This window comes from Populus euphratica, unplaced genomic scaffold, assembly GCF_000495115.2.
Source record: "Populus euphratica unplaced genomic scaffold, PopEup_1.0 scaffold395.1, whole genome shotgun sequence".
Lineage (NCBI taxonomy): Eukaryota > Viridiplantae > Streptophyta > Magnoliopsida > Malpighiales > Salicaceae > Populus > Populus euphratica.
The window spans coordinates 24,836-35,439 of NW_011500282.1; the positions used below are offsets into that span (position 1 = coordinate 24,836).

General features: G+C 31.3%; 1 protein-coding gene across 3 annotated transcripts; it reads left to right on the plus strand.

The window, feature by feature from the left end:
- The first annotated feature begins 1,605 nt into the window (after window positions 1-1,605).
- On the plus strand, window positions 1,606-8,408 carry LOC105113161 (CAS1 domain-containing protein 1-like). Of its 3 annotated transcripts, XM_011009202.1 has the most exons (17): window positions 1,608-1,916; window positions 2,005-2,049; window positions 2,196-2,287; window positions 2,879-3,016; window positions 3,116-3,172; window positions 3,259-3,331; window positions 3,476-3,634; window positions 4,246-4,395; window positions 4,531-4,786; window positions 5,246-5,361; window positions 5,446-5,532; window positions 5,635-5,723; window positions 5,911-5,973; window positions 6,095-6,151; window positions 7,430-7,526; window positions 7,627-7,785; window positions 8,052-8,408. In XM_011009202.1, the coding sequence occupies exons 2-17, from the start codon at window positions 2,017-2,019 to the stop codon at window positions 8,055-8,057; spliced, it is 1,632 nt and encodes a 543-aa protein (XP_011007504.1). In that variant the 5' UTR covers window positions 1,608-1,916; window positions 2,005-2,016; the 3' UTR covers window positions 8,058-8,408. The 3 variants fall into 3 exon arrangements, with proteins under 3 accessions (XP_011007502.1, XP_011007503.1, XP_011007504.1); XM_011009200.1 differs by having other exon boundaries at window positions 1,606-1,916; window positions 4,246-4,786; XM_011009201.1 differs by having other exon boundaries at window positions 1,606-1,840; window positions 4,246-4,786.
- Window positions 8,409-10,604: the final 2,196 nt, after the last annotated feature.

Sequence of the window (10,604 nt, forward strand, 5' to 3'; positions counted from 1 at the left end):
TAAACACAAAATAAAATTAACTAAATAAATCCACACCTTAAAAATATTACATAAGGCTAAATACATAATATGTAAAAACAAATATTTAAAAGCAATATAATTTAAAAACAAATATTATTTTAAAAAGTAAACTTCATTTGTATAAAACACAAATTAGAATATTATCTTGAAAAATAAAACAGAAACAAAACAAAAAAAAAACTTTTATTAAAAAAAGTCATGCAAAAATTGTGATCTAAGTTATGAAACCAGATAAATTTATAAAAAAACTTGAAGATAATTAAAAAACAAATATTAAAAAAAATAGTGCAGAATAATAAGATTGTATGAAAGTCCAATTTCCAACAAATCAAATGTTAAAAAATTAAATCAAGAAAAAAATTACACAAAAGAATAAAAAAATGAGGGTGAGAAAAACATTAAGAACCAAAATAAAAAACCAAACATATAAGAAATTACAATTTAAGGATTAAATTAAAAATAATAAAAACTTCTATAAATGAAAAAAAAACAAAATAAAAAATTAATAAATGAGAATTAAAATTGAAAAGTAAAAAACAAAGAGGAATATGATATACATTACTTGCTAGGAGATAGAAAGAAAAAAAAAATCAAACAATCATTAATAATAATTCAATTGCTGTAAGTTGTTACATGCCACTTTAAATGAAAAAAAACACGACAATATATTTATAAAAACAATAAAATGTCATTTATATCTACTAAGTGACATAACACATACAGCTTGAAGAACACATATTCTATTTACATGTTAAGTATGCTATATAAAATTACAGAAAATACCTCCAAATACTAAGTTTATGTTTTTTTTTCTAGAAAGAAGTTATTTATAAAAACAATAAAATGTCATTTACATTCATTAAGTGACATAACACATACAGCTTGAACAACACATATTTTATTTACATGTGTAAGTATGTTTTGATAACTTAAAATATTAAAAAATTATAAAAATACAAAAGGCCTCCACGCCCTTCAATAATTACACAAAATACTATATAAAATTACAGAAAATACCTCTAAATGCTAAGTTTATGTTTTTTTTTTCTAGAAAGAATTAATTATATTATACATTAAAATTTAAAAATATCAAAACACCTTTATCCAGCATCACAATAAGGTTTTGACTTGAAAGGAAAATTTGTATTTTTATTGTTAAGAAGTTTATATGAAATCAAAGATGCTCTTTGTCAAATGTTTTATATTTTATTTATTTTAAAAATAAAAAATATTTCTAATATATAAAAAAACATTAACACTCCCATGAGAGATACTTAATTTTTTGGACAAAAAATACAAATGTAATTATTATAGCCCAAAATAAAAGGAGTAAAACACGCACACCAATTATTATTTTAGGTAACACTTAACATGGTTGGAGGAGGCATTACCAATAAAGGATAGAAACGAAAGAAAAAAATGATTTTATTTAATTATACAAGCGAGTCATATAATTAATTATTTCTCCACAAACAGTGCACTAAACCACACCACAGGAAGGGAGTCATTTATTTAATTTGTCGTTTGATAACCACTTATTAAAATAATAATAATAATAAAAAAAATAGAGTGAATACACCACCAGCATTGAAAGCAAAAGAGCAACGGAAAGAAAGAAGGAAACCGAACCACCGCAATCACAACACCATTCCATTGGCTAGCTTTGGTGGTTGAGAAAAAGAAAGGAAGCGAGAAAGAGAGAGAGAGACAGAAGTCTCTCTAGATTATATCATATTTTACTATTTCTTGAAGCAAAGTCTTTGCTTACAAAATACAGATCTCTCTTTCTGTTGCTGTTATGTTCGGCTTATAATTTCTTGTAAGTGGTGCTAATTCTTATCATGCCTTTAGATCTTCCTTTCTCTTTCTAACCTTCAACTACCGCCCTCTCTCTGGTACTTGTCTCTCTCTCTCTCTGCTAGTTTTTGAATTGAATCATTCTTGATGATCCTGTTTAATTGATCCTGTTGTTTGCCGATTTAGGATCGATCGGAAATGGTGGTATCCGGCCCTATCACACCTGGACAGGTTCCATTTTCTTAAGCATTTTCTCTTCTTTTTATTTTTTTAAATTATGAATTTTATGTATTATAGACTCAATCTCATTGATTTATTGTTCAATTTGTGTGTAACGGAGAGAGGCTTTGCTCGGTTGTTGTTATGAAATGTACCAGGTTTCGTTTTTGCTTGGATTTATCCCAGTTTTTGTTGCATGGATATATTCAGAGTTCCTAGAGTATAAGAAAACTTCATCCCCTCACAAAGTGTGAGTTTCCTCTTACCTCAAATCACATTTTAATTTCTTGTCTATTCTGCGCTGCCAATGGTGAACTTTAGATTTGGCTTTATATATCTATGAACTGACACTGATCTTGGGGTAAATGCTAATGAACAGAAGTCTATCTTTGTTAAGGCAGGATTGCGGAGTTCCAAATGCTTGCTTGGTCCGTCTTTATATTGAAGAGAGTTTTAAATTACATATGCCCTCCTGTTTGTAGCCTATGCAAGATACTTATTTCGTGTGGATTAGCTGGTTAGATAAATAATTAGCTAGTTGAGATTGGAGTGATGGCCCTTATTTTATGATAGTGTGTGTAACTGATGATTAACTGGAGTAGACCGTTTAGTGTCAATTTAGTTGCCATTGTTTGAAGTTTGCTGATACTGTATAACCCATATTACTTTCATGCGTTAAAAAGAATCTAAGCTAGTAATGTGTAATTAGATGTTGATTGAATAACTTTTCTTCTACTTGTGGCACAGATGTGCTGATATCTTAATTTACATATTAATTACATTGGAAAATACACGTTCCAAAACTTTCTGATGCTGACCATGTGACTTATCTGGATTACAGTCATTCAGATAATAATCTGCTTGACTTGGAGAAGGAGACAATCAAGGAAGATGACCGGGCTGTTTTGCTGGAGGGAGGCCTCCCTAGATCGGCATCTGCCAAATTCCATAGTTCTGCCATCAAAATGAACTTAATTAGGTTGCTTGCCACATTATATGCAGTATTGTCATGGAGTTTCTTATATACGAATCTCTTGAAAGTTTTTTTTCTTAACTTCTGTACCTAATTGTCTTCCAGGTTTATGACTTTGGATGACTCTTTCTTGCTAGAAAACCGAGCAACTTTGAGAGCAATGTAAGTCATAAACGTTTTAGATAATGAATACATGCTTCTGTAGGTTTTCCTTGCTTTCTCTAGTTTTACCATACAAATTCTTGTAGGTCTGAGTTTGGGGCAGTCTTGTTGTACTTCTATATCTGTGATCGCACAAATATACTGGGAGAATCTACCAAGGTGCTTATTTCATGTCCATTGGTCATGTGTTTATTTGCCATGATTTCATCTCTGACAGCTTTGATTGCAATGAAATAATCTGCTCAAGTATATTAATGCTAATCCATTCTTATTTTACTTTGGGGTTTGATGTTCTCTGGACAGAGCTACAATCGTGACCTTTTTGTTTTCCTATATATTCTTCTCATCATAGTCTCATCAATGACTTCATTGAGGAAACATACTGACAAGTCAGCCTTCACTGGAAAATCCATGCTTTACCTTAACCGGCATCAGACTGAGGAGTGGAAAGGATGGATGCAGGTAATATCTTCTTGATTAAGCTTTTACTTGTACAGAAATTTTATGACTGCAAAATTCATAAAAGTTCTCAAACTTGTATTGAGCTATGCTTGGTTGACCACAGAGAACAAAATGTACACCTGCACCTTTCCTCTGGTGTACTTATAGATTGGAATTCGTTTTTGTAACACCAAATTTGCATATGATTATCGTGGCATATTTCTTTAGTCATGCTATGTATTTTTATATGGCCACAGGTAATGTGATTATTCTCACTTCTTTATTAATGTTATTCTGATATCAGGCTGAATAGATGAAAATCTGTCCCAAATATTTGATCTTTTATTCATCTAGTTAAGTGTATCCCAATTCTGATAAAAAATTCCCCAAGAAATCGGAAAATTATGTGTGGAATGCAATATGATTTTGCTTTCAATCATTTAAAGAAATCAGATTGGTATTCATTAAAATCCTTAGTCATATTTGGCAATCTGATGTGTTAGTTGGATATTAGAGATTGTTTACACTGCTAGCTCTGTATATAGAATAATTTGCTGCATTTGTTGTGTATAATAAATAGCTCTGCAACGTCAAAGGCCACATTAACTCTTTTTTTTTTCCTTCTGAAACAGGTCCTATTCTTGATGTACCATTATTTTGCCGCAGCAGAGATATACAATGCAATACGTATCTTTATTGCTGCATATGTTTGGATGACTGGATTTGGCAACTTTTCTTATTATTACATTAGAAAGGATTTTAGCTTAGCTCGCTTTTCTCAGGTCATATCACTGATTCTCTACACCTTATATTATTTCACTATAGCATGTTATATGCCATGTTTCTTTTCTTTCTATTTTTTCTTTTGGTATACATTTCTTATAAAAATGATTTTAAATGCATGTTACTTGGTGCAGATGATGTGGCGGCTCAATTTCTTTGTGGCATTTTGCTGTATTATCCTTAGCAATGACTACATGCTGTATTATATTTGCCCAATGCACACTCTATTCACTTTAATGGTCTATGGAGCGCTTGGTATTTTTAACAAGTATAATGAGAATAGCTCAGTGATGGCTGTGAAGATTCTTTCATGCTTTCTTGTGGTTATCTTGATTTGGGAAATCCCTGGAGTTTTTGACTTTCTCTGGAGTCCCTTAACTTTCCTATTAGGTTAGTATCTTACATATTTATCTTGTTTTGATTCACAATCATTTGCTTAGTGAACTTCAACTCTGTGTGGGCTTTAATGAGATGAGACTCAGTGTTAAAAAAGTTGCAGATTGTTTCATTTTTTCCCTTGAGACTCAGTGTTAAAAAAGTTGCAGATTTTTTCATTTCCCCCCCCCTTTGAACTGAAGATCAGTTATCTTCTGTTTGTTGTTTTTCTATTGTAATAATTGTAATGGCCTTAATTAGTCTCCATTGTTGTTCTGCATGTGTATCTCTCTTGTTATTTAATTTTTATTCTTTATTTTTTGTTGTCAAGAAAGAAATTTTTTCTTCTAGAATTATCCATAATGGAAATCGGGTCAAGTTAGCTTGATTAAGTGTCAAGATTCAAGTTCAGTTGGAATATCGTGATTGCTTTCCTGCTTCTGCATGTGCTTAATAATTAAATCTTAATGGCAGGCTATTCTGATCCTGCAAAGCCAGACCTTCCTAGGCTGCATGAGTGGCACTTCAGATCTGGACTTGATCGCTATATATGGATCATTGGGATGATATATGCATATTTTCACCCCAATGTAATTACTTGAACTGTGGTCACATTAAGTATTTCTTCTTGCTATCCCAACAACTAAAATTTCAAAAATGTCTTGAGATTTCAGATTGAGAAGTGGATGGAGAAATTGGAGGAATCTGAAACCAAGAAGAAACTGTCAATCAAAACAGGCATAGTAGCTGTTTCAGTATCTGTGAGTTGCATGACTCTGTCTACACATTATTACTGTTAGATTTTCTATAATCTATTTTTCATCCTTTGATGATGGTTTGATCTCTTTCTTTTTCCTTCCAAGGTTGGTTATTTGTGGTATGAATATATATACAAGCTGGACAAAGTTTCTTACAACAAGTACCACCCCTACACATCATGGATACCCATAACGTATGTATCAAGGATACATGTATATATTTGTGTTTGTGCGCCCTTTCCTTTTTCCCTTTTTAAGAAACTTATTACAGATGAAGGACACTTAGGGACCTCTATGAATGGTGTACAGAATATGTGTCCATAATATTGTCTAATTTACACTTCCAGCATCTTATTATAATATCTACGTTGTGCGATCCAGTGTTTACATTTGCTTGCGGAATTGCACTCAGCAGCTCCGGAGTTTCTCTTCGGCTCTCTTTGCGTATGTTATCTTCCCTGTATATATGTTTTTATTGGCAGTGACTTCTCATGGTTAGCCTTTTTTGTTTGAATAACCATGCTAATTTTGCATTAACCCTAATTTGTTTGCTTTAAATCCACAGTTGGCTTGGCAAGATAACTTTGGAGACCTATATTTCACAGTTCCACATCTGGCTGAGGTTTGAGGATCAACTATTTGGTTTCTTTCATTTTTACTTTTCTATTTCAATTTTTTTCTCCATTTTCATTCTTACCAGCCTGGATAATTTACTGAATTTGAATCATAGATAGATATCCTTAAAGTAGTTTTTATGGGCACCCTCACAAAGCTCAAGACATCACTAAACCAGCAATTGCGCTGTGAAATGCAACAAAAAAATCCAACCATGATATCATTATAGGACTTCACATGGATCCATTTTGGTTGTTACCTCTTTTGTAAAGCAATTCTAACAAGATTGTATGTTTAAACATTGCATGTCATTTAATAATCAAATGCTTATCTTTGCACATACCTTTTTGAGTGATGGACTATGGGCTTCTTTAAGAATCATGTGATCAATTGCAAGTTTCTTTGGCAACATGTTGATAGTTTTGAAGATGACATGCAATAAGTATAATGTTTGATGGCTTTTGTGAGAAAAGGGTGTAAAGTAGTAGTGTCAAGAAAATGTCATATTAGGTACTGAATAATTAAATATCTAAATAATTAAAACAAAACAGAGTACATTTTAATAAATACATTTCTGACTAGTTTCACAGCAAGTGACTAGACAAATTTGTGAATATGTTTTTGAATTCAGGAACTTGGGGCTAATGGAATAGCAATTTAAAATATTAGAAATATCCTTGCAAGAATTACAATTGGGGTTCTGCTTCTGGTCTGTCCTACAGGCGTTTCTTGTATGGGTTTTTATTGAACAAGTAATTTTATTAAAAGAAGAGAGCACAAGTTTGTAAATTCAGTACAGAAGATTAACCCTTGTAAACTGAAAATGAAAATAATCAATGAGATAGGGAAGGGAAGGGAAGGGACATAAATGATTGTTTATGAGATCATCCTTGTGTGCCTAATCTGTAACAAACCCAATATAAGTGTAGATTGTGGCTTCAAGTTAGCAGCTTCTATTTTTGTTCTTCTTTTCTTCTATTCTGTTGATATGTCTATCATCTTTTTTAGCTCGTTCTCCACATAGGTTCTCTTTTTAAATCATATCGATCTATGTTTAAAGAAACCTCATGCACGCTTCAATGGGTAAAGGTTGTGAAGAATTATAAAGTTCAAAAATTCATGAATATGCATAATGCACAGAAAAGAAAAACCTTAATAACAATGGCAAGTCTCTCTATTCATGAGAAAAAACACTCAGATGGGAAAGAATTCCACGAGTTTACAGATATCTATTTTGATAGAGCTAAGAGAAATGCATTTCTAATTTCCTGTCTTGCATTTGCAGATCGGACATGCCCAATGGACAGCCTAAGTGGCTCCTTTCTTTTATTCCAGAATATCCATTACTGAATTTCATGCTTACGACAGCCATCTATGTCCTTGTAAGTAAACTTGTTCTTGACCACATAATGATACCAGGAATAATGGTAGTAACAAAGACAATATTTATCCTTATGCTGTTATCTTTACTTGCTTCTGCAGGTTTCTCATCGACTTTTTGAATTGACCAATACACTAAAGACAGTTTTCATACCCACAAAAGACAATAAGCGGCTGTTTTACAATTCTGTTGCTGGGGCTGCTATTTCTGTGTGTTTGTACTGTGTTGCCGTCATTCTCCTTCACATCCCTCATTCACCAGTAAGCCCCTCACTTTCGTCATTCTCCTTCACATCCCTCATTCACCGGTAAGCCCCTCACTTCCATGTCTGAGAATAATCTGGTAGCTTGTGATGATCTAGAATTATGCGGCCAACCGTACAAGATGCTTGATGGTTGGGGCAGTGAGATCTAATGATCAGTAGCTGTCCGATGCAATTTTGTTACGATTTGGTTATTATTCCGAGTCTCACTTGGATGTTCATTACCTGCATTTGATACTCAATTAACACAAGTTTCTAATACAGGCCTGAAAAATGAAGACCAAAGAGGAGACTACATGGAAGTTTTCTGTTGGATGTACAGAGAGACAAGTGGAGTGAAATAAGGATACTTGGAAGACGTTGCTCAGAGATTCAGCCCAAGAAATTCAACAAAGTTGAAGAAAAAACCCTCTATTTCCAACCTAGGCTTGGTATTTGGGAATGGAGGCAGGACAGGAGAAAGATTCTTTTTCTAATTACACAGATCACCATATATTCTTATCTGTTTTTTGATTTTTTATCCAACGATGAAAGTTGTAGTTCCTGTGACGTAGATTTGCTGTTTTGCAACAAATGAGTTGAGATTCAATTCTAATGCAAATATCTTTATGTGTCTTGTTACTTGTCTGGTGCAATTATATTTTCTGAAAAGAGAAAATATAAATAACAACCTGAAGGCAAGTTACCTCTCTTTTTTGTTCTTTTCGATTTAATGTTCTTCAATGGTTAAATTGTAATGTACAATACCCCTTCAATAAAACAAATACCCTAACTAGCACAAAAAAAAATAAAAAAAATTCCTGATTTTTCACCCTGAACACATCATCTTCTTTATTCTCTGCTCTAATTAAAAATAAAAATAAAAAACCCAAAAACACTTGGATCGAATGTGTCATCGTCTTCGACTGTGTTTGCAAAAGACAACGCTTTCTTAGTCTGCAACTTTCGACAACCATAGATTATTGTTGAAACGTCAAGAGCTGTTGGCCCATCATTTTTATTGAAAAAACTTAAGAAATGTTCCAATAACTTCTAACCACCCATTTCCAACCTCAAAACTAAATTTAATTCGCTCAAGAAATAAATAAATAAATAGAATTTAATGAATGAAAAAACTAAAATATATTTTCAGGCTTCCATATAATTTTTCTTACTATTTCATGGTTGTGATCAACGCCAAGACTCATCTCTCTAACGAGAACACATCCACACCAAAATTATTAGTTTTTGTGACATGAATGGCCTTTGGAGCCATTATCCCCACCCCACCCCACCCCGTGGCGTCAATCTACATGAATTCTAAATTAGAATGGTTTTTTATTGTATTATACTATTTACTAAAACTCATTTGCAATATAGATTGTATTTAGATATGAGCTCACGTTAGGCAGTGAGATAATATTTTTTTGTGTGGAAAAAAAAATGTCTAAACAAGATAACTATGTTATAAATAAATAAGAAAAATACTAATGAACAAAAATAGTATAAATCAATAAAAAAATTGACAATGATAATAAACTAATAAATGTTTTTAAAAATATCACTATGTCTATAAAAATAACTTAAGAAGTATGTAATTGGATAAGAAAAATGACAAATAAAACCAATATTGAGTCAATCCAAGATAACATGATAAATATATAAATTAGATAATAAAAACTGAGTTCATTTATGTCATCACAAAACTTGTGCTACAAGTTATAAGATTGAGTTAACTCGATAGAAAATAAATTTAAAAAAATCACAAAGCTTTTTTATTTAAAAAACTAATATTAAAAAATAAAATCAGAAAAAAAAACACAAGCAACAACAATTTTTCAAACTTATAACTTGAGTCATTAGATTGGAAATACCGTATATGAAAAAATAACGAAACTCAATTCTCAACTAATCTAACACTCTAAAATGAATTATCATTATTATTATTGTTAGTATTATTATTATTATTATCATCATTATAATAATAATTATTGTTATTATTATTATTATGAGTATCACTATTACTACTATTAATAATAAGTAATATCATTACAATTATTATTGCTATTAGTATTATAATCACTACTATTATTGTTATTACTACTACTACTATTATTGTTATTATCATTATTATAATTTAACGATTACTATTACCACTACTACTAATACTATTATTATTATTGTTGTTGTTGTTATTTATTTAAAATAATATTTGAAATCTTGTCATGCTTGATATTAATTTTTTTTTTAAGGAAAGGATGGCTTGCTTTGTAAAAATAAAAAAATAAAATTAGTCACCTAATAACTTTGTTTAATTGCAGGATAACCTACAAGTGTATGTCTCCTAGGCAACTTTCAGATGGGTGAGAACCACCTCATGTGATACAACAATATGTAATAAAGCAACCCTTCATTTTAACCTTGAGGGATGTAACTCAACTAGTCAGGCTCTAAGTTTACTTTTTAGATGTTACTAGTTCGAGTTCCACAAATCTTAGGGTCATTGAAAGCTTACATGGTTATTAACTTTAGGACCCATGAGATTAGTTAAGGCATATGCAAGCTAGTCCAGACACCCATGTTAGTAAAAAAAAGAAAAGCAACCTTTTATTTCGCATAATAATCAATACTCATCTCACACACATGTAAGAATTCCATATGCTTTGCTTGTCTCTAATATGAGTTGTTTAATCAACCAATTTGTTTAAAAATAGTTGCATATGCTTTACTTGTTTGTAATATGCTTTCTCTCACACTATTAAGTTGTTTCATAAATGGTTTTTTTTTAAAATATTTTTGTTGTTATTTATTATTTTTGTATTTTTTAATTATATTATT